Here is a 26040-nt window from a genome sequence, read left to right as displayed (position 1 = left end):
CATGTCTGACCCATATTGACAACACATCCCTAAGAGCTGACCCAGTAGTCAGTGACCTGGGGACACAGACAGTAATCTAGTCTTTGATGATCATGTGTCTACAAGAATTAAGAAATCATTTTATGCTGTACAACGTATAAACAAAGGTATGGCATCTAGGTCCAAGGAAGTCATTGTTCCACTATATTTGGCATTCATCAGACCTATCATTGATTACAGTGCCCCCTTTGTTATGTACCTAACCAGGCATGTCCAACAATTTGAATGTCTGCAGAGGTTCCTCACTAAAAGAATATAGGGCATAAGTAACATGTTCTATGCAGATCGCATCAAGGCCCTATCCCTGTATTTTGTCTCCTACAGGCTGTTGAGGGGACACCAATTCTTGGCATACAAGGCATTGTCAGACCCACTTTGATGGACCTCCTGTATATCAGCAAAATAAACAGCACAAAAATTACCCATTCTAAAGACTTAAACCTTGTCTGTGATATAAATAAGACCTGCTGGAGTGACAGGGTATGTATCCCAGAGATTACCCCTTCTCTGAAGCAGGCTCCTCATCTATGTGAAGCAGAGTTCCTACCTAACCCAATTCAAGTGAACAATTGGATAGGGAACAGGAAATTCATCACTTGTTTGGCACCTATGTCTCTAATGGACTCAGGCAGCCTGTAAACTGTTCATTCCCCTACGCTCCTACATGTAAATGTTTTATTTCCCAAGCCCTTGCTTACACTTATCAAGGGTGAGAGAACTTGTCAGAGATTTGGGGTGCATGGTTAGGCTTAAAAAGGCCCTTGTGGTCGTTAGCCTAGTAAACACCTATGAACCTAAGGTGCTCACTGTAACTCAGTCCCCCAGTATACTGCTATTATTATTCTGAGCATGTTAAAATAGGCCTTGTATTATGCTAATGAGATGATTTTTGTATGATTGTCTCTGAACTGCTGATATAACCTGATGAGTTATCAGCCATAGTCAAAGCACCCATGTTCATCTCTGTCTTGGAAGTCATGTGCACAGCACTCATGCATGGACTCTATGATGATTGTAGCACTACCTATCACTCTAGTAATTCTTTCCATTGCACACCCTTGCTGCCTGATAATGTTTGTCAGGTGGTGTCCATAACATGTGCCATAGCACATAAGGCTATAGCTTTCCTTTTCATTTTTAGCCTATACAGTTACCAAGGCGTCTGGCTGATGCAGTCCGGAATCCAAGATCTTTTTATTCTTGCTCCCAGGAATTATAACAAGTGCTAGTTGGAGCAATATGATGGCCCAAATATAAAATTAATGCTTGCTGCCAGTTTGCTAGGGAAAAGAGTGATGCCAGAGGTATCACCTGCTCTGGTGAGCAGTGCTGGCACAAGTGCATCGACTTCAGGAAGTGCTACTTCAAAGTGCTCCAGCAGTGGAAAACAGCAACTGCATTCTGTAGTAAGCAGTTTATATGTTTCTGCACTGATGTTTTTTTAGTCTTTTACTGTCCTTCCTTTCTGTTGGCAAAAAAAAAATATTACTGATTTTATACTTTACAGTGGCAGAGGAGACTACCTTAAATTGGGAGGTCTGCCTAAGAAGGATTGACAGATTACCAAGTAGCAAAGTAAATGTAAATGTAGTAAGTGGATATCTGTCATTTATATTTGGAATGAAGAAGGCACATACATATACTAATGTGGTACTTTTTTCCTTTTTTTGTTTAGTGTCTTTACGGGTCAGCTGTAGTGCAGGATGTGGTACAGCAGCAACCACCTGGGCACGTACCAGCCACCAATCCTGTTGTTGGGTCACCAGTGGTTGCCAGGCCTGCCTCTCTGCAGAGGGATGAAGGTCACCCTGGGATGGTGACCTGGAGAGCTCACTGGGTGGCCTCTGTGACCACTTCTCAGTAGCATGTTGGAGACTTCTGCTGTGATAGTAGCTCAGAGAGGTCCTTCTAGGTCACTCATCTGGCAGTTGGACAGCCTTATTAAGACCATGAAGTATCTCTTTGTGTGGCTGATGGAGTCACAAGGCCTGATGGCATACCCCCTACAGGCCTTCCCACCTGTGATGTCAGCCACAGTCTTGCCTGACTTTTGGGTGGATATCCTCTGAGGTGGTCAAACAGGCCTTCTGTGCTTTATTGTATCCCCCATCATGGTGTCCCCCTTCCTTGTCTATCACTTCCTGTAACCTGTTTGTACTCCAGTCCTCCCCATAACCACTTGTCCTTCCTCTATATACACTTCTCCACTGTTCCTCCCTTTGTGTCCATACCTTCCCTGTCTGTCTGTGTCTCTGCATTTTTATGGTACTTTGTCTGCCAGTGTACCTTCTCCATTCCCTACATCCTGCAGCATATGCTGCTTGCTGCCATCCTCTCTACTATTCTTTATAAAAGTAAAAAAAATGGGACCCCCCCCAAAAAAAAAAACCTCTTCTTCTACTCATCTCTCTTCTTTTCAGGTTATCCTTGTGTGTGTTCTCTGCACCTTTTCTTTCCCTCCATTTCCTCCTCATTTAAATGATGAACTGAGTTGACACATTGCTGTACTGGGCATCTGACATGCTGACAATGCCCACATTGCAGCTATGCTGCATTTTATTGAGTATTTGAATATGTACAGCCACAGGCATGCAACCTCATACTGTCTGTCCCAATAGTAAATAGAATGGTCACTTCAGTAGCATGATTGCTGCCTTCACCATGGCTGCAGTATTTTGATATGCATCCCTTGCCCTGACATGTTGGTGTGTGTCACACATTATACATAGCTAAACATCATCGGATCATTTTGCACTAAAAATATCTGCTATTTAGCAGTGCTGTAGCATTTCTGAACCCCCCCATAGAAATATCAGTGGAATCTAATGTAATTAATTATAAGAGTGAATAATATCAGGATTTGTAACAATGCAAGATTGCGAAATTCTGCATTTAATCTAGGTGGTAGTTTGTTTTCTGCAGGTGTCTTTCTAGACTGGAAAAAAAAACATTTCTCATACCTGTTTTACAGTAAACAAACAAATAAACCACAGTTTCATACTGTTAATCCAAATTTTTTTTGTGGTTTGATTTTTTTTGTGTCGCTTGTAGAGATGCCATGTATGAACAGTGAAATGAAATGTACGAGAGAGCAACAGCTCTCATGTATGAAAGCATGCAGTCTTTATCCAAGTTAAGAAAGTGCACACCTTAAAAAATTAGGATTATTCTGAGATTGTGTTGGGGGGATGTGTGTGTGTGTGTGTGTGTGTGTGTGTGTGTGTGTGTGTGTGTGTGTGTGTGTGTGTGTGTGTGTGTGTGTAATGCACATACATATGTTTGTGTACTTTTGAGTGCATTCCTATACTCTTGCATCTGGACGGACTGTAGATAAGTAGAGAAGGTTAGTGATAATTTTGTCATAGTTATTATTAGCATTTGTTTGCAGTTATACCACTTAATAGGCACAGGTTAGGAGGCAATCACAATGGAGAGAGAGAAAAATCATGTCACCACCTTGCTCGTTTATAACAAATTGTATCAAGAAAACTGTTATTCACAAAAGGAGATATCAATGATTACTATACAGTCGAATCAGATGGAGGAGCCTTGCAAAAAGGTTTAAAGTGCTGAAGCACTAAAGAAATATGAGACATTATTTTAAACTGACGTTAAACAAAGCATGCAAGAAGACACAGTGACATTCCATATTTCTTCTAAGTGTTTCATATGGAAATGGCAACAGAACAGAAAAAATGTATCATAGAGGTAACAAGAGCACACAAAATGGGAAAGCAGGTAATAGTGTGTTACTTCTGACTCTTGTCAGATTAAATGAACTGTGCTGCCCTTGCTTATAGCAGCCCATGTTATAAACTTGTAGCCAATGATGAAGTTTTAAGTTACACTGACTGGGGGGGAGGGGTAAAACTGTATCTGAGTCATGATTATTTCTCCATATGGTAAAATAAATGGTACCATTAGAGATACTGTTATTGTCATGAAATCGAGTTTGTTTTTTTCTAATTCTCATGTAAAAAAATGAAAGCTGCAAACCAAATGAATTTTGATAAATACTTTAGTGGAAGAAGCTGTAGTCAGCAAATAATATTTTTACTGTTTTTTCAAATGGTCCCCCAACTGGTCAGTAAATTAGGCTAAAGGCCACAGGAATGGTGTTCAGCCCATTAAATCACTGTTAACAGTCAGGATGGTGCCTTTAGCTAACCAAGCAGATGTCGAAGTGCTAGTCAGCCAGTCCACATTTGTTCATTTGTTGCTTTTTTTTTTTCATGTTAGCCTGCCAAAATCAGTAATCTGCGTTAAAGCTGTAGGCAGCGGACATTGTAGGGGACATTGTCAATTGTAGTTAGAAAGAAAGCTTCTGTTTTTTCCTTCTCTTAGCTAGTCTTTTACACTGCTAGTATGTTTGGCGGGACAGATACAGTCAACATTTTTCACCGATTCTTTTAACATGTTAATGTGCTATTTTCTTTTCTGCTGTATTTGGAGGTCATATGGGTTTTGCTGTACATCTTTTGTCACTCTGAAAATATTTTGGGCTGTATAAATGTAGTGATGCATGTCTGCTTCAACTGTAGTAATTTGCAGTCATTTATTTTGCTTCAGAGATCTCAGCATTTCTGGAGAAAGAGTGGCACTGTTTTTTTTTTGTTTTTTGTTTTTTTGCTTGAAATTATTACTTTTTCTCATAGATGATGTGATCATGAGCTAGGAGTAATAAAGTAAGAGTTGCAGAGTATTGCCCCTATTTGTTTTCATGTCTTGTCATTGCACTAACCCGGTTACACGAGAATACGTGTGTTCACATTCCACATGTACCTGGATAAGTAGTTTTATGCAATCAGGGCCATGCAGTTTTGTATTTAGAGGTGCTGGGTTTTGTCGTTTCATAGTGGAACCTATTCAGTCTCCTCTTATGCCTGAAATAAACTTTCTCAAACTAGGGATGCCACATATTCTGAAGAGGAAGACTTCTGCTGGATGATTGTTTAGCATGTGCAGTCTGTACCTAATTAGTTGTTTAAAAATATGATCATACCTGAAGTTAACTCTACCTTAATATACCCCTGCCAAATCCCAGTTAGCCCTGCTTAGTTAACTCTAAAATATTCCCTGTCTTGAATTCATCCTTTAATGTCTTGTACTGCCCTAGTACTCTCCCTTTTGTAAAGCTAATATAGAATATAACGCATAGATGTCATAATTTTTACAAATCTGGAAATCTGACCATCAGCCAGCTATTGATAGTCATTTGTAATATCTGCTATCTTAAGAAATGTATTCAGCTACCTCAAAAAATTAAAAAAAAAATCTTTAAAATACTATTTGTAACATACTTACCCGAAGAGCAGTATTTTGAGAATGCTTTAATAATACTGATAGAAAATAGAGCTGTTTTTTGCCACCTTTCTGGTTGATTATGCACACCATTTATTTACTTTTTTATTGCAAGCTAAAACTCTTGTGATGAGAGAAGATTTTTCTCGCCATTTTCTAGACTTAAACACCTTGTAGTAACCAAGAAAGGAAGCCATATTGCTTCATTTAAATTTGTTTTGGTGTTTTTCTGTATGTATTTGTTTATTTTATTGAATTGTATAACTTTTTTGCTATTTGTGTGACCAAAGTCACTGAGTTTATGTTTTAAACAGTTGTCTGTCCATCTGTTAATCTGCTGATACTTCCTTCTAGTTAATCAAGTATTTTTCCAGTGATTTTTCACCTTTTTTCCAATTTATATAGTTTCAGTTAAAGGTGCTTATATTCTGCCCTTGGCTGCTTGCATGTTTAATAGATCCCCCATTTTGTTAAACTGAGAGTTTACAATGATAACTTGTTAGACTGCAACTCAATACTGCTAATAAAACTGTTTTCTTTGTAACTTTCCACGCTTTTTACACTCTTGCATTTACTTTTTATTTCAAAGTATAGTTAAATTTGGTTTCTAGTTTGAGTGTAAACTAGCTGAGAACACTAGAGATTATTCACTGGCAGATATTAATTCGCTACTATTTTTGTGATGCAGACATTACTGGTTGGAGATGGAGTTGCTTTTTATTGGTTCTTTCCCTTTAGTGCCGTATCTTAACATTGGTGGGTGTTGTGTTATGTTAATATAGTTTGATTACTTTTATATGAATTTAAATTTGTCTATGTCACAAGTTGTTGTTGTGTCTTTCATCTTTTTCCCGGTTAGGGGTCGCCACAGCGGAACTCCGGTCCGCTAATGATTGGCAGTAGATTTTTACGTGCCAAGTTGCCGGCCCTGACGCACAACCTTCAATGAAGGTACGCCCATTCACGCATGTCTCCACACAGAAGACGCTCTAGCTGAGAATCAAACAGGACAACGTCTTACTGTGAGGCGACAGTGCTACTGCATGATAATTCAATAAAGGTGTTTGAACCAGGAAAATAAATTCTGGTGTGTGGCACTCCACACAGCCATGCACAAAAATGTATTCGACAGATACAAGCACTTTCATTTTCTAATTTTCTGTCTTAGGGACTTTAGTTAACTCCACTTCCCAGTTATAGCTGTATAAACCAGAGTTAATCTGCAGTGCATTACTGTATATCTATATCTGATCTCATAGGCTTAGACATATTATTTACTGCCTACCTGGTGATGGCACTCAGACTAAATTTTTCTTTATCCACACTTACTGGTATTCTCCGAATTAATATCTTAACTATGAACCAAAACACTACCCTCAGTAGTTGCATGAAGAGCCTCTGATTTTTGCTAAGAGGCACTCTTCTCTTCTTGTGTATACACAGATTATTCTTTTTCATTCAGTAAATCAACTCCAAACCTCATAAGAGCTATGCCCCCTTTAGCCACACTAGTAAGCATTTGGAACCAGGTATCTGCACTTTCCAACTGTCTCGGCAGACAGTTTAATTGAAATGGGCATTCTGAGACAATGTAGCAGTTGCCTCATGTTTAGTCTCAACTACTTAGTAATTAAACTGACAGTGTGTGAGAGATATAGTTACATAATATTACTGGAAGCAAAGCTCATACACGAAGCCACTACAAACAAGAAACATGTTGTCAGTACCATACAACACCATGCTATACCAATCAGACTCAGCTCAGACCAAACACACAGACCTACATATGCTGAGACACTTAAACATAAACTACTCCAACCACAAATAAGTACTGTCAGCAACCTCATAAACACTACACAAGCAGCACGAGTCACATTGTGTTTCAAATCAAAAACCCATAAGGCAAACCCTCTCTCAATAGTTGTAGATGACATCATAGTGAGACACACCAATGCACCAGTCATCAGACTGTGTAAGGAAGGGATCACAGTGAGCTGCCTATCAGGTGCCAGGATTCTCCACATCACACATGCATTCAAGTCTCTGCACCAGTTATACATATGACACAGTCATAGTACATGTTGGTGTAAATGACTTCAGATGCTACCTATGAAGAGAGAGAGTGGAAGATATGATGGAGTTCTCAGAGTAAGTGTCCAAGGCAGGTATGAACCTAGCCTTGAGCAACATTTTGCTATCACCAACAATGACGCCATAATACAAACAAAAAATTATGGACTTCAACACCTGGCTTGGCTTTTGATGCCATTCTAAAGAGGTAAAATATATACCTTCCTGGAAGGAGATGGTAAACCGCTCTAATTGGTTTGCCAAGGATAGCCTGCACCGATCTCACCAAGATTTTTGTATACTGGCTAAATCCTAGTCCTCTCAGGAGTGCCTTTTTAGGCGACATCAGTCTTGCAAAGCTTCCCAAATAACAAAAATGAATTAGAATAACATCAAGGTATTGCTGCTCAACACTAGAAGTCTGAGCAAAAAAACTCTACTGGAAAACATTTATATATGCATTGCCACAAAGACTTGGTTCATGACCAATGAGTGCACTCCACTGGTACAAGGTATCAGTGCCTAGTACATATTTAAGCCATCACACTAGTTAAAGGCACTAAAGGTGGCGGTGTCTCCCTATTCTTAAAAATAAATTCCCATCCAGACATTTCAAACAAGACATGACCTGGGTCTCCTCTACTTCCAACCTATTAGTAACTAAACCCCTTATCATAGCTAATGATAGGACCCATTCTAAGCCCCACTCAGCCCATACCTCCTACCTAACTAGTATGGTGTCCCTATGCATTATGCCAAACACCATTCTCGTAGGAGGCTTCAACCAGCCCTCCATTAACTGGGAGATTTATGCAGTCTCAAACATGTATTCCTAGACTTTTATGGACTTCATCAGTACAAAGTGTGTGGACCCGCTAGGCCCCACCCCAACAAAGGGTAATAAAATTCTGGAGATGGTCCTTACCAATATGGGTCAGCAAAAATTCTCCAATACCTCAGTATTCAGAGGTTATGCAAAGAGTAACCTGCTAAAACTGAGATATGACTTGATCAAATTCAAAATTCCCAACCAACGTGATGACCTCACTGCTTACATGGAATTTTTTGCCTTTAAATTCTATGCACATGTAAACAACTGTATAGACTCATTTGTCCCTCTGCAAAGTAAATAAAATGACAAATTCATGAATAAACCTCCATGGTAGAATCCAAATATAAATAGGCTCTATAATACAAAAAATACATTTTTGCACACAAAAACAAATTTAACCCCCAAGATGCCAAAATGTCCTTGTTAAACTTAACAAGAAACTCTGGACCCTTATCAAGTCAAAAATGACAGATAATGAAGTAAAAATAGCCACTCAGGTGAAGGATAACCATACAGCCTTGTTAGAGACCTCATAACCAATGTGCAGTACTGAGCAGAACTCATAGTACATTATATCACATACTTGGATCCAAAAGAAATAACCAATCTCCTAGCACACAAATTTATCTCAAGCTTCAAACTCTCTTCCTTCTTATATTTCCAGATCACATGCCTGCATAAATACTTCCCCTCAAATCTCCTAGGAACAAGTGGAGCTTCAGTGGACTTGGGTAAAACTAGAAATGGTCAGTATGGTATTAATAAATAAAGATATAGGTAAGCTATAAACTCTTGACCCAAACCAGTTCAGATTCATTAAGGACAGCTTTTGCCTATCTAACTTAGTTGACTTCTTCAAAAAAAGTTACTGTTGCAGTGGATGAGGGCAGATGAGTACACACTGCATATCTAGACCTTGCAAAGGTGTTCAACACATCCCTCACTCAGGTATCATAGATAAACTGTCTGAGCTAATGTAAATCCCTGTGTAACTCATTTGATAGCAAATTGGCTCACAGATAGAACCCAGGAAATAAAGCTGGGCAACTATACCTCCTCCAAAAGACCTGTGACTAGAGTTATACCCCAGGGATCAGTCCTTGGGCCATTCCTTTTTGTCATTTATTTCTCAGATGTCAAAGCTAATATTAAGGGTTTCTGGCTGACCAGGTTTGCACATGATTGCAAACTTATTGCTGTCATAAATTCCACAGAGGACACCATGATTCCCCAAGAGGGCCTGTCCCAAACAAATAGTTGATGTCAAAACCATTAAATAAAACTAAATGCCAAGAAATATATAACCATATCCTTCAACAGGCATGACCATTCTTGTAATTATCACAGTGACAACTCCACCCTGAAAGTTGATTTCACAGTAAGTAATCTGATAATCTTTGTCGACAAAGAACTGTTCTTTGATCACCACATATCTACTATTGTAAGTAAATTATTTTTCATCACACAGCTTATATCTAAAAGTATGGTATTAGAGTCCATCTGGGGATGTTATCATTCCACTGTAGTTGGCTCACATTAAGTACAAATGGAACAACCACGATGCTTTCTCACCAAAAAAAAAAATAAAAAAAATATATATATATATATATATATATATATATATATATATATGTATATATATATGTATATATATATATATATATATATATATATATATATATATATGGGTCCCCTTTACATTGTCGAAACTGCAAAATGTCGGCATTCATATGGCCGAGACCATATGATTGACACTGGCAATTTCGACAACGTGGAACCGGCATCTCACTGTAGTGCAGAATGGAAAGATTTCCATTCCTGCACAGTAGTGCGATCTCGGAGTTGGTATATTTAAGTTACGGGGGGTGCATGGGGCTTGCCCCCCCCGCTAAAAATGTGGTTTTATTATGTAACGTGTGTATTTTTTTTTTTAATGTTCGAAATACAGAATGTCGATGATATGGTTTTGGCCATATGATTGTCGACATTTCGGCATTTCGATCATTCAGTGGTAACCCATATCTATATATAGGGCCTAATCACAAAAAAATATATAAGCTGTCTCTGCTTTGTCTCTCCTCTCAGTATCATGCAGGCTACTAAGAGGTATCCTCTGTCTCACATATAGAGCATATCCTGTCAAACCTGTAATACATTCACAAATTCAGTGGTAGTATAAACACCCAATCAAGGGATCTCAGTCTCTTTTGCAACATAGTTAGGACATGTTGGAGGCACAGATATGTATCACAGAGCGTACCTCTCCTGTGGAACCATCTTCCACTCTGCATAAATCAAAGTACTTCTCTTACTCTATTCAAATGAAATTTGAATGAATTGATGAGAAAGTGTAAATTCACCCCACTTAGCACCCTTGTCCCTTATGGAACTAGGCAGGAAGTAAATGTCCCAACACATCCTTATTCTGCCCCACCACAATCAGCTTGCACACTAAATTCAAACATCTTCCCTGTATCTGGATGCTCAAACATAGTTGTAGTATCTACATATTCACAATTCGAACAATTGTAACATTTTTTCATACCCAATCTGCTATACATCTTAGCCACTTTCATTTCTACTTGCCCCTTCGGATAACATAGTAACCTCTTCAGTGAGGCATTATTTTTATAATTAAACTTAGGTCGTTCACCCACAATACTTAACAGCCTGGGGTCACTCCCCAATATGTTTCAATTTTTACTTATAATACATTTAATACCTACTGAATCTGAACTATACACCAGCGGCACAAAGATACTACCTTGCCACACTCTAGAGGACAAATTCATATCTACTTTAGCTGAAAATGTGGTCAAGCATCATTGTTACGTTTACTCTTGACCTTAGACGTACCACATGTGATCTCATGATGTTTATACTCCCTACTTTTCAATCTCATATCTAAATCTTCAATATCATGAGAAAAATCACTCTCCTTCACATCCAGCCTAGATGTACGCAAAAACTGTCCATTCACAACATTATTAAAAATATGTTGTGGGTGCATACTAGATTTATGTAGCAAGGAGAATCTGTGACACTCATTCCTAAATAGTCTAATATAAAGTTGACCAGCATCATCCCTGCAAATCTTCACATCCAAAAAATCAATCTCCTTATCAGAGCTGTTAGCAGAAAATGACAAAAAAGGAGAACTTTGTTCAGTAAATTCCAGGAACAGGCAAAGGCGTGCATAAGTGCCCCCCCCATATAATAAATATGTCATCCATAAACTGGTGATATAAAATTATATCACTATTATATTGAGAGGGAATGACAGCACCCGTTTCCCATTGTCCCATAACCATGATGGCGTAGCTCTTGGCACAAGATGTGCCCATAGCTATGCCAGCACATTGTAAAATATACTGATTATTAAACAGGTAAACATTATAATATAAAACACATTCCATCAAAAAGCCTAACAATTCTATAAACTTAGACTATATGCACTATACCTATCTAAAAATAGCTTCATCATAGTTATACCTTCAACCCTGGGAATCACAATAAAGAATGATTTAACATCAGTTGTCACCATAAAGTATTTAGTACATATAGATAGTGAACTCATACATTCATACAATTCTTGACAAAACTGTCTCATATCACTTAATACATATTCATAATTCTTTAAAACTATACTCAAGAAACTTTCCAAATAAATAGATGCAGGTTCAGTTATCCAACCTGTACCTGCAACTATAGGATAAAAAGCGGGATCAGTAGGATGTTTATGTATTTTCGGCAGCCCATATAAGCAAGGGATAGTTGGTGCATCAACCTTTAAATAACCAAAAATCACATTACTAATGTTACCTCGATCAAAACAATTAAAAATAGCTTCATCATATGCTTGAATACATCTATTAACTTCTATACATGTAATTAATTTAAATGTACTCGGATCATCCACCATTTTAGCTATTGAATTATAATAAAAATCAACATTCATAACAACAATTGACCCACCCTTATCGGCTGGCCAAATCACAATATTTTTATCATTTTTCAGCTCTCTCAAGGCTCGTTGCTCTTCCAACGACATATTATAAAATTTCTTAAACTTCCTATCAGCATTATCAAATAAATCATATGTCTCTTTTCGAATACTTATAAAAAGGCATCCACCAATGGACTATTCCGTGGTGTATACAAACTTGTTTTTATAAAATACTGTAAAGCACAATTCATACACTCATTAGAAGGCATAGTTCTCAAGTTTAAATTGCGACAAAAGAGATGTAAATCAATTAAACTCTGTGCTAAGTCACCATTTTAGAAGGAATAAAGGAAAGTCCTTTCGGTAGAATACTCATTTCCGCTAAAGTCAGAGCTCTACCAGATACAGTCCACACTAACTGTTCTTTGCTGTCCATATCCTCTTGATTGTTAGATACATGTCATCGGTGGGTGGATACTTCCATTTTACCCTCGCTCTGCTCCACGAATGCTCTTTGCATGGTGGTCATTCCCTCTTGATGGGAAAGGGTAGAGCAGGAAAAAATGCCCCTTTTTCCATTGTTTTCCTTTGTACAACTGACTCAGTGTCATTAATCAATTGTGGTGTTAGCTCTGTATTGGTTAACAATGATGGAATCTTAGAAGTTGTAGAGCCCGTTGGAATTTTATAGACAGAATGTTCAGTATGTGCCGCTGAAAATTTAGTATCCACATTAGCTTTCTCAGCAGTTGAAACAGCTTCATCTCTATGTTCTTGTTCCTTCACATTCGTAGGATTAAACAAATGTGTGTTAAGTTTGCATCTAGTGCATTCCTGGCAGAAGTAGGAGGGAATTCTACATTCAGAGAGCCAAGAGGAGACAGCCCCATCACCAACATTAGTTTTTGTTTTAGCAAAAGTCAAGAGTAAGATAGGATAACCAAGTGTACCAGCAGAATGTAGAAATGACTAATTTCTTTAAAATTCATATTGGATCCAAGTGGATGTAGAGTTTAAAAAAGATTAATTGAAACAAAGCAGAACAGTATGCTGTCTGTCCAGTCACGTATTAGCAGCCACCCCATCCTACTTATTGCAGTACATGTATGTTACCTTCTCAGTACAAGGAAACATTTGGCAATTTTATTTTATCTCATTTTAGAGAGAGATTGTAACTTTTTCATATTTTAATAGAACAGTTTATTGTCAGTGAGCTAGAGAACTGCAGCAGTCAGTAGCTACACTGGCATGAGGACCCCAAAATCTTGATAATTCTAATAGCACCAAGCTGGCAGTTAATTGTACATTGCTAAAGGGCTTATCATCTGAATACATAATAAGCCATGCTAGAAGAACTGTCACCAAAATTAAGGTTATTAAGCTGATCCATTAAATGGATATGATCGATAGAATCAGTTGCTCTGGCTAAATTCATAGGGTACTGAACTGGGCGATAATGGAGAACAGTGGGCTGCAGTAATGTGTTTGCATTCTGCTTAGAATGTTACAGCAGTAGCGCACTTTGACAGCTGCTTGCTGTTGCTATAACAAGTTAGACCTTATTACAAACAGTATTTTATAAAAAGTAATGTCAGAAAAAAAAGTAATCAAGTTTAAAAAAATCAGTAGTGATGCTAAGCCATCCTTCACTTGAAACATCAATCTAAACATTTCTATGGCTGTGCGTTTCTACTGAACAACCTTGATTTTGCCCTGTCCCTCATAAAATGTTTGATTTTTTGGGAAACCATTGAAAATTACAGTTAGTCAATGTCAGACATTAGAACGTCCTAGTTCAGAAAATGTGTGTTGATTGCAAAGCATGTTGTACTACTGACTTTTAACATCCTTGATTTTGCCTCCTATTTTTGTCCTGTCCCTCCTGAAATTTTTGGTTGCCTGCGAAATAACCAAGGCATACAGTTAGTCTGTAATGTCAGACAGATATTAGAGTTTAATACTTCTTAATGTTTATAAAATGCATGCTGATGTTCTATTAACTTTTTAAGTGGATTAAAAAAAGCCTCTTAACTTTTTGAGTGCATTAAAAAAGAATCCCCAGTGTTATATTGGTGTTGGTAGTGACATAGGCAACATTGGCATCTTCATTCTCGAACATAACTTACACATGGTCCAGTGTTCTCCATTATCGCCTTAAACTGATTAGTAAACCAGCAAGCAGCTAATTTCTTGACTAGTGTCAGCAGGACACCAGTCAGTAACCATGTTATCACAACTTAGAAAAGAATGATGTTTATCACCAGAAGGAAGACTATAAACAAGCACCTATACAGATACCTGGCTGAAGACTGCCTTCTCTGTTTTCAAAAGGATAGGAAGGAAGTGGATGGGCCAATATTATAAGCAAGTTAAAGGTGTTATGTTTAGGTATAGGTAGTATAGCAGCAGCAAACTTGTATGTTTCAAAGAAGTAACTAGATAACATAAAAATGTAGACATGCGCTAGAAACAGAATTGTAAACTCTGCAATCAGTTTAAATGAAAATCTACTCATGGATTCTCAGTCAAGGGTAAAAAAGTTAAGAGCATTCAGAAAATTCAAACCTTTCTGAGGTTACGATGAGGGCATCCAGGTCACTAAATTGCAGTTTCTGTAGATACTGTTCTTACTAATATTTGAGAGAATTACAGAATGTTACAAATGCTTCCAGAACAGTCCATCAGTCAGAGAGGATTTTGAGACAGGGCCTTGTCAAGAAAATAGGTTCTGTGTCATGGCTATATTTGTTAGAGTGCTTTCAAAATAAGCATAGTACATCCTTCAGCAACAACAAGAATATGGAGGAATAAATTGTAAGCTTAGAAAATAGTTTACAGCTTAAATACAAAGTGCTTTAGTCATGTAATAAATAAAATGCATATCTAAGTTCAAAATAAATTGAACAAATAACTGGAAGAACAACAGTTTCTAATAGGTAAGGCGTTCCCAACCATGTTAACCTTTAGTAAATATTCTCTTAATATATCTTCCAGAGTGAGAGATAACCTATTTGACAACACTCCATGTACAAATGTACATCATCTGAGCATGTGGACAGAATTAATAATTCATGGAACACAGCCTATTAAAATATAGCCTTAATATGATTCCCTGGGAGTTATACACAACATAAATGTGTCTGCTCATTGTATCATTCGAGCCAAAAGAAAAACCATGATGTGTCCAGAGGCATAATCAGTGTGTTAAGAATAACAGCTTTACGTTCTGTTATCAAAAATTTTCATAAAACACACATCGGTAACATTTGAATATGTTTAGAATTTAAAGATCATGCACATACTACCAGAGTCAAAGTAGTCCAGCTGTTCACAAAATGCATTTTCTCAGTAGCCACTTACCTTGGCTATCTTTCTTTTATTTAAGTTTGCATTCTCATTTTTCTTTTTAAGGAAGGTCTCTTCTAAAAAACGCCTTCCATAGCCATAACATGCTCCAGTATCATTGATAACTCTACGTAAAGTTTTGCTTCCTTGCTGATGTGCTGACATCACATTGGGGTCAACAGTATCTATTACCTACTCAGCAAGAGGGTCTAAGGTGTACAGAGAGATTTTCAGATTGGGGCAGTTTTACTTTTACTTTTTTGTCTAATTTTCAATTTTAAGGTTAGTTACACATGGTTGGTTAATCCGGTCTTCAAAACCCCATGCATTTTACATTTCTTGTATGTGAAAGCTTCTTCTGTTTCACTGTCACACAAACACATCACATGCAGCACAAAGTCCATAACTCTTAATTGTCTTTCATTTTTGCCTAATAATGTCACTGAATCTTAACTTTCATCTGTCCATGATTTTTTGCAGAATGCCCATGACTTTGCCTCATATTTTTATCCTATCCATCCATTGTAAAACTTTCAATTTTCTAGTTAATCACTGAGGATTACAGTCTGGCAATAATGTTAGATATTAGAGTTTCATGGTTTATAGTCATTTTGCCCAGGAAACGCATGCTAATGCAAAACCTGAGTCATTAATAAACAGACATATTGCAATCAGCCCTTGTGCACATTTAACATAATATTTACTTACAAAAAAGCAGAGGAAAGAGGCACAGCCTACTAGTGCAGGAAAGATACAACTTTCCATCATCAAAGTAACAAGCATGCTGATAAAAAGAGAGGGAAGCAATGCTCTTGTAAGTCTGGGGAGAGCCAAAGTTTACGAGCAGGAAATAACAGTAAAAAGAAACAATATCCAGTTAATTGGATGTGCATAGTGGGAAGACATCCTGTCATCACAAAAAAGGAGAACAAATGCAAGTTAAGGAGAGATGTGTTGCTGCACTATGGACAGCAGGGAGTTTTTATATGCTTACACTTTTTTTCTGCTGAGAAGATAAGGAAGAAGCAGGCCTTCCATCCCAGTATTAAGCTCTGCAAATGACATTGATGGCACATCAGATACATTTATCCAGCATATCTGTGGGTTTTCCTGCCTATGGGTTCAGCGACTATTAGATCAGGGTGGAAGCAGAGAGGAGGATGGCAGAAGTTGTAGTTGGGCTGGACAACCTGAGGTCTCAGATGAATATTGAACCAGAACAGACAAGTCCACATGGCCACTTGGTAGTTCCACAAACAAACACTTTATTTGGTAAACTAGTCAGTGCTCAAACAGGACAATCAGCTTAAGCAACTAGATATACATAAGGTCCGTTGGCTTAAAGTTGTTTGGGCTTTTGGTACCACCTTGAGGTATTTAGAAGGAAACAAACCATGGACCAATGTAACTGTTCTGCTTTAGTTTTTGACTCTACATTGATAGCTGTTGACAGGCTCCCCCCAATTTATTACTGTTCTTTGTTAATACTGGCAAACCACAACAGTGTTAATGCTTTATTAAGAAAATTAATAAATTAAGAAAATTAGAATGCAGAACATTTCATTTTTCAAATGGTTTGTACTTAGAGTTTGAGTAATGTTTCTTTAGTTTTGCTGTAGCATTAGTGGTCTGTATTGTATGATACTCAATGTGTGTATTTTATGGTACTCAATATATTATGGTTAAGATGTCATTAGAGGGTTAATGCACAGGTAGTAGAATAGGGGCCAGGAAGCCATCTCTTGGATATCTGATGAGCAAGTTATTTATGATGAAAAGGGAGAAGGGTTGTTTCCTGTAGCTGGCTAGCTTGGTCTAAATAGTCTTTCAAACAAAGTTTAACAGTCTTAGTAAAGGCAATAGGTCTCCTCCAAGGAAGTTTTGAGATTTTGTACGTAGTTAATAGTTTAATTGTGGGCTTGTCTGATACTGTTTTAGAAATTTTTTTTTTTTCTGTTGTTGCATTTTTTGGTATCTGTTGTGCTAGAGATCTATATTTAAATTGCATTTTCTAGAACTTCTGTGTACCACATGGTATGTGAATCATTGTAACTGTCTCATTAGCATTAAAGCTATATACCTTTTATGCTACAAAAGAGGAGAACTTGTGTACCATTACTTCATTTTTACACTGGTTAAACTGACAGAAGTAAACCTGTCCATAACAAGTGCCAAATGACTAGATGTGCAGTTACATTTAATCTTTGTTCATTTATTTGCAGCGACCAGCCATTTACCCTTTTTAGTCTAAGTGGATAATGCTTATTCAGCAAACAACATGCAATATGAATAAAACTGTCAACATTTTTAATATTAAAAGAATTAGAAGACTAGAGACCATTGCACTTTTTCAGATGATCTTAAAATGCAGTTTTAGAAAGTATAGAGAGAATGGCAGGTGTTTTACATCTTCATAAATAACTCCTTGTCCAGATTGAGTTGTACTTTGCATGTGACAGATAATACTGGTCATGCTGGCCTATTATCTTCAGCAGTTTCTGCACTAGTTCATTTACACACACATGCAAGCCTCACAGATGTCTCCATTTTCTCCACTGTATCCATTCACTAAGAATCTGTTGTAGTATCTGTTTCAGTTATTTTCTACAACTTCCAGCTTGTTTTCAGTACCTATTGCTGCCGATTCTTTCAGAAGATCGGCAGTTTCACTGCTGCTTCCTTCAGCACTTCCTCCACCCTGATGCAACATGTCACCTTAATGAAGCATAAGAGACCTCCCTACTATTATGGCCAAGTTCCCGTTAATCAACAGAAAAAAAAGCCCATCATAGCTACTGTGAATAGAAGCCATAGGTTCAATGTGCTGTATTAGTCCAGGAAAAATGAAAAGATGCCCCTATTCCCCGTGTGTCTGCCTCAGTTGTGACCTACTGCAAGCAGTTGTACTATTCAGCTTTGGTCTTTGTGCTCCTCTTCAGTAATGTTAGAATTCAGTGTTCTGTGTCTGTTTCTTTCAGTTTGTCATAATTTCACATTAGTATGAAAGTGCAACCTTCTACTTTATTTCTGCATTTTTTGATCTCTTTAGTAGCAATGCTATAGGAAGTTGACTTATTGAAAATAATTTTAATAGTTTCAGTTTACGAACAGTACAAAATTTTGTATACATGGTTATCTGGTTGGACTTTACTGTTCTTATTCCTTACCACTTTGACTGTCTCCATGCTAAACTTTGGCGGTCATTGGAATGCTTCTTCAGTGCTTCCTTATTTTTTCTTCTTACTGCTCTAAATATATTGGTCAAACCACTTTTACTTCACAAGTAGAATCTCCCTCTGACTGAATCATCCTCCAAATGAGTAAATAAAACTTGCTACCTTTACCACTTGTTCCTTATATACAAATATCATTGCGTATGTCTTAGACAGAATAGCCCAATTCACTCCAGTGTGTCTTTATCACCTGTTTGTTATTCAAACTCTGCAACTAAAATGTTTTCACTACCCTTGCACACTCTCTCCAGTTATTCCTTTGGATGTTGTGCCAGTTCTTTGCTAAGCACATCTTTCCCATACCAAAACCTCTGTAGGGGCACAAAACATTTTGAGCTTTACATCTGGGAGCACATAATTCCTTGTCCTTCCTCACTCTCATTCTGCTGCTAGTTTATCCAGACTTGTCCAGTCCCAGCTCAGAGACAAATTAAACACCACCTTCTTCCCTTTTTGTCAGTCATTAATGTTCCTTGCAGTCAGTTATGTGCTATAGAAAAGCAGCAAGCTCCCATACATTTTTAGTGTAGCCTATCGTATACTTCATTTATGCTGCTACTTGTTTTTATTTTTTTTTGCAACTATTATTGCTGCTTCTGTGTATGTGCCCATATTGTTTAATCATCAAAATGTACATTTCCATTTTCTTTCCATTTCCAGGTCATGGCAGAGAAAAGTTCTTGTGGATGAATTATTATACCTAACAAAATAATAGCTTGATTATAAATGGACAAATAAATACATAAGCTCTTGTCTTACCAGCTTACATCACTGACAACACTTTGTTCAACTTGTGCTATTTTAAAATATCTTTGGCTTTTGGCATGGTAGTGATTTTATCCTGTAACTACTCATATGCAACTCTGCTTTAGTTAATCGGGTTAAATCAGGTTAAGGAGTTTTTAAAGTTGCACTTACCTTTCTGTGATTATTTTCTCCTGTACCTCTTCCATGTTTTTATTCACTTATATAACTATTTTATTGGTATTTCCTGCCTTTGCTACTCTGTAGGCCCCTTACTGGTCTCATCGATGTGTCTTGTTATCCTTTCTACAGTCTGCCTTTCCCTAGTGAATGTTGAGAATGTCTGATTGTCAGGCAAGTTTCCAATCTCTATTGATATAAACATCTTCTTGGGTTACCTAGAAGGTCAGCGTAAAAGGACGTAAGGTATGAGAATAGTGTCAAAAACATTGCAGTTCATTTTTTTTTCTGTTACTTTTCTTTGGCATTGTATGACACCACGGAAGAACACAGGTTATCAGACAAAGTTCCAAAAGCACCTGTTGTGCCCTTCCTACTTGATTACCACAGGACTGGCCACTTTGACCTTTACAGTGGGACATTCTCACAGTGTTGTATCCTCATAGAAACCTTCAGTCTTTTGATTGTTCACACCTTCCGTCATCCTTTGGTTTGCACAGGTCCCTTCATAAACTCAAATCACCAGAGACACAAGTCCTGCTTTTGTACTACTGAGCCATAGGTGTCTTGTTTAGTTTAGAGCACTTTGTATTTTTGCATAGTTTGTCATTCCACAATGAGTAATGAGCGATTTTACTTTGTATTTTGGTGATTTTTTTCACTTTACTCTTGGAAATGAAAACAGTTGTCCATTAACTAAATAATTACCAAAATTCATATAAATATTTGTCAGAATTTAGACAACTGACAAAATTGTAGATTTTAGAATAACTAGACTTGATTAAAGAATGCAGTAAAGAATCTGTAAGAATGTTGCATAAAATGTGCAGCTGGTGTAAAATGCGCATGCTTTAGTTTTGTTTGTGCTACACATTATAGAAAAATTGTTCCATCTGTATGAATTTTTGAGATATTTGGACATTTTTTTAGATTTGGGGGGGGGGGTGAGGGGAGCCTGCATTTTAGGTGGAGTGCTAGTACAAAGTTGTACATTCTGTGTATGCATGCAAAGTTTAGTGAATGTAGTATAATGGAAATATTTCTGTATTATTTCTAATTTGTTATGTTGCTCTGAAGTCTGTGACTTGAAACAAACTATACAATTGTATATGGTCAAAACTGTTTCCCTCAGGACATAAAGTTAACACTCCTTTTTATTATAGTTTATAAATCATGTGACCATCTGTTACCTGTATTCTTTCTTCACTACAGGAAATATCACACTCATCTTTTGCAGTTTGATGGAGAAGGAAACTGGAAGTTTGAAAAGTTGGACACCGCTGCTCGGTTGTCTCTGACTGAGGAGAAGCAGAGACTGGAAGCACAACTAGACGGTATACCCAAGATGCAACATCGTCTGAGGGAACTTTGCAAGATTCTGGGTGAAGATACACTTGTTAGAACTGATAGCAAGCCCGAGTTGGAGCTCGTAGAATGAGGATGCCTCTTCTCTATGTTCATTATAAGGGTAGCAAGGCTTGATATTGGAAGAGCATTGACAAATGTGTGAAAGCAGACATTAAGAGGGGGATTAGACAAGCCTCTAGGAAGCGAATCAGTTCTGAATGCACTTGGCACATTTAATAGAAGCCTTTAGCAAGGGCATTTAGCATTCTTCTTTGAATGTAGCACTAACAGATGGCTGAAATGCTTATTGTTACCTCACCTCTTTCTCCTAAAAGCATCACAGATGCAGATATATATCACACATGATAAACTCTATAAATGAAATATCCATAACTCTGCAGAGGAATTAAGAATTTTGAGTGTTTTTTTATCTCTTTCATTCAGAAAGATTATGTAACCACAGAAGTAATGTGTATAAATTATAGCAGAATGTGGTTTTACCAAGACCAGTCAGATGTAATCCAACAAGATTATCTTGCGGTCAAAAGTTTCCCCAATTCACCTCTTAAATTAAATTGAAGAGACAAGCCTTTTTATGGCACAAGTTCAGGATGTGAGGTCATATCAGTATTTTTCTTAATAGGTTAAAAACAGCAATTTCTTCTTTCATTTTTTTTTTTATTCTTAAAAAAGATAAAATTATAAAATGCACTAGATTTGGTCCTGTTCATCATTTTTCTTGCTGGGCTTATTAACTTCCCAATGGTAGCCATATATTTTTAAGCATAAAACAAATATAAAATATTGGTTTTAATGGAATATTAGACCAAAGCCAGCACCTGAATATTATCACCTCTATGGTGAACCAACCTCACAGTTATGCTCATGTGATGAAGATGCATCTGGGTTCACTGTTCAGTTTGCATAGTCATAGAAGTCCTAAGCAGCATACAATAGTGATTTTGGCATACACTTTGTCTGTATTAACTCATTGTTTGTGGATTACTAAATGTCACTATGTTTTAAAATGATAGGACTGTAGTGGAATGTAACATTTTGCTCCTGTTTTGAGTAGACCCAAATACATAGCATTATTGAATTTTGATGTGGGCTACAGAATGGAAACACTGACCTTGTACGTTTACAGTTTTCTGAATTAGAATCTGCAAAAGACTGACATTTGTTCCATGAAGTCACTTTAATCAGCCGCAGCTGTTTAACTATCATTTTCAAGTATGAAGTATCTGCATTCATGTCCTACAATAGCCTCCCTGTATAATTTTAGGTAGCCCTTTCCTTTTCGTCTCTTTACTCAATGCAGAAGCACAATGTGTCATCCTTCTATGAAATGCATTTGTTGCAGTTAGCCTTCCTATTTTTTAATTTGCTTATGCTTACTTGAAGTGTTTTCTGGCACACCATAAAGCATGCAGAAGGATTTAAGAATGAAAAACAAAACTGTGTGCTCAAGAGGTTCTCTTAACACCAGCATCTGCTGATTATACATTGCATGGCATTATTATATATAGTTTTATATATATATATATATATATATATATATATATATATAGTCGATAATAGAGCTGATGTCAGTAATTCTTGCCTACTGGTGCTGAAAGAAAAATGTAGGTCCATCTCTTTAACTATTCTGTTGTCAGGACAGAGGAAATTTGATATTGAGCTGTTTTATTGAATTTTAGTCATTACGTTTTCAAAAACTCTTAAGGGCAAAAAGTTGATGAGAGGGTTAACAACAGTACTTTTTAAATACAGTAGCTAGTCGTGTTGTATCACCATTTTCAGCTACAATTTCCACAGTAGCAATAGCTGCATGTATTTTTGATGCCCACATGTGACTTCTACAGGCTACCAGCACCAGCACCAGCAGACCATTACTGTTGGTGGATTGTCACTTGTGCACAGAACATTGCATTTCCTTGTCAACAGATGCCAGATATGTTGCTCACTCCCATGGCAACAGTGAGCAGAGTTTTTAGTTACTTGTGATATATTCTCTAGACATGTGTTTTTTCCTATCTGCTCAGCAAAGAATTTAATTGAAGGACCACTGCAGCTCACTACAGCATTGGTACTTCCCCGATCAGGATATCAAGCATCATCTATTATACCAGTAACTTCTCGAGCTTCCTTCAGTTTTCATGTTTCCTCTCTACTGTAATAATAGACTTTAGACATGTTTTTAATTCCTTCCATATGAGCTTGGATGGTTGTAATCACCTGTGATTCATAAGTGTATAGTCTCCTTTTGAGTGCCTTAAATAAAATGTACTTGCTTGAGATCAGATGGATAGCACATTTCTAAGGTATAGACTTCTTTAAATCAGTTGTGGTTCAGTCATTTGAATTCAGTCTATTCCTCCAAGCTTTGCAATATGGAATGTCAGTATAAAACAAAGAAACAAAGGGGAAATTAATTTAGGATAGTTTAATAACACTGAAATGACCAGTGTTCTTTGAAAAGAAAGCTGAGACAAAATGGTCCTGTTTGGTAGAGATGTTAATGTATTGTTAATATTCTGTGGAAACTTAATATGTTACAAATGTGCATCCAATGTCTGGATGCAGTGATAAGGGCCTCCTTAGAATCTTAGGAGGGAACTCCAGTTTTGGTATTTTAAATAAGAAAGAGGAAATTTATGAGGAGAAAAGACTCATACAGAAGGAACAGAGGCCTGTTGCATTCTCAGAGTTTGATATAACCAGACTGAGGTCCTGCATTACTGGTGATCTCTGGAGAGGAGAACAAACCCCGCATGATTTTGCAGTTAGGGTCAGGTGATCTCATATGAATCAAAAAGATAGTAATAGTATGTTTAATTCCCCAACTGTGCAGTTTATCCAAGAATTCAGAAAATACTGTTATATATTTATTTTCTACAAGATGGAGCAATCCCAGAGTTTCTTATATTAGTTAAAGGGATGATGGTATGGCTCACCAGAGAAGAAATGTGTTGAGTATCTGCACACTTTTGAAATGTGTACTTCTGATCCTGGTATGTCTAAGCAGCATGGAGTGGTGCACATCAGTTTCCAGGATGTACCTTTCTGTTCTTTAAGGGGTTACCTAGTGCTAGCAAAGCAAAGAAATAAGGATAAAATCCTAGACTTTGTCAAAGGTAAGTACTACAATAAGAAAAGAAAAAGTAATTAGAAAAATAATAATTTGAATCTTTCATATTTTGAGATAATGCATTGTTTCCGCATATGTAGACTGCTGCATGTGAAAGACCAGAACAGGTTACATTTCACGATGTGTAAATGAGTGGACTGCTGAAGCTTCACCCAAATGCATAATGTCACTGATAGATGCTTTTTGAGATTGAGCTTGCTTTTGTTAGGTGTTGCCCTGCACATGCTCAGCATAGCAAAACAAGTACTTAGTTTATTTTCTACAGCTCACATCTTCTGTTTCTACGCCTCACTTCTTCTGTGTTGGGCAACAGGGTGGTAATACTCTGTTACTTATGTAAAACTCATGTAGTGCAATTTAGAAATATCTCATAGGTGTTCTGGACACTGATATGCAGTGGTTCATTATGCATACATTGTGTGGGTTCCCTTTTCTGGTCTTCAGATGCAGATCACTTGTAGTTTTAAACTGTGTATCAGGTAAGACTCTATTATGTATTGTGTACGTACTGCATATGTGAGCATTTGAAATGCACTTTTCTTATCTGGTCTCTGAGTATGAGTTTAAGGCTTTTACTGTGGGAAATATTTCACTGGCATCTAGGATTCTGAGTTTTTATATGAATGTTTGATTTTAATCTGGTACCTCTGGAGATCATCTTGCTATCTACATGTATTCTATGTCCTGCAAACTTTAGTCCTATGAGGTAAGTACCAACCAGACATACATAATCATCTGTTGCCCACTCTGACAGCTCAAAACAGTCAAATGCAGGCCAAGTGAGAAGTGAGACTAGCACAAGTTTGTATTTGTTGCCTTACTTTGGACAGGTTTGTATCTGCATAATGTCCAGTACAGTAAAATACCGTTTTCTATACCTCAGTTCTTGCCAACACATTGCTGAGCAACAGGTTAATTTGTATGCCCCTTGTGCGTTACTACCCTTTATGGAACTTTGTTTTCTGGGTAGACTTGTTTTTCTTCTTGTATATTACTATGCTAATGTTTCCTGTAATATTTAATTATATATTCAGTTCTTGTTTCCTCTTTAATAAAATGTAGAAGTATTATGTCATAGCTGTTCTGCACTCTGCAAACTTTACTCCCAGTAAGGTAACTACCAACAAGGCATACAATACAATTTATAACCCGGTGCAGTGGTTGTGTTGTCACCTCACAGCAAGAGGTTTTGCTGTTCGATTCTCGGCTGAGGTGCCTTCTGTGCAGAGTCTGCATGTCCTCCCTGCATTCATTTGGGTTTCCTCCCACGTTACAAAGATATATGTCTACAGCTTTTTTCCCTGGGCCTCTGCTGAAAATTGGCTTCGTTCCAAGTCAGACTATATGCTGTTTCACAGTGCAAGCTACATTTAAATTAGAACAACTCAGGGATATTTGAAACAAGTTGTTAAGGGTCATGGATAAACCTTGTAATAAATAAATAAACTAAAGAGGAAGTGTTAGGATAAAAAGAGAGGGGAAACCAATTTCAATAAAACTGTAGGGAAGTTAGGGTGTAACTAGACTGTTGGTTTAGTGAATGCATTGTGGTTGAAGTAAATGACCACTAACCTGAAAATTGTCTTAACCTGGTGGAAATGAAGCACCATGACCATAACTGAAGTCTGACTTTCTGAATACCACTCTTTAGACATGACCATCCTAAGGCATGGCAGGGATTAAGATGTTGGCGTGTAACATTTCTGCAGACACATCAGCACTGTTAGCTGTATCTTGTGGAGGTTATCTTACTCATAGGTAATGTAGTGCTGCACTCACACATATGGATGGATGAAGATACTGGAATGTATGACTTGTTACTGTGTTAGTGTATGTTCCTTCAGGTTAGCAC

General features: G+C 37.3%; 1 protein-coding gene across 1 annotated transcript in view; it reads left to right on the top strand.

Annotated features, from left to right (window-relative positions):
• Window positions 1-23335, top strand: part of ABCD1 (ATP binding cassette subfamily D member 1) — a 1029542-nt gene extending 1006207 nt beyond the window's left edge. Inside the window, exon 10 of the mRNA XM_044080111.1 lies at window positions 20903-23335. Coding sequence (XP_043936046.1) covers window positions 20903-21128 — 226 coding nt within the window. The 3' untranslated portion in view covers window positions 21129-23335. The remainder of the gene's footprint in view (window positions 1-20902) is intronic.
• Window positions 23336-26040: the final 2705 nt, after the last annotated feature.

This window comes from Protopterus annectens, chromosome 8.part0 (assembly GCF_019279795.1).
Source record: "Protopterus annectens isolate FY-2018-M chromosome 8.part0, PAN1.0, whole genome shotgun sequence".
NCBI classification, from domain to species: domain Eukaryota; kingdom Metazoa; phylum Chordata; order Ceratodontiformes; family Protopteridae; genus Protopterus; species Protopterus annectens.
This window is presented reverse-complemented; position numbering and strand designations above follow the sequence as displayed.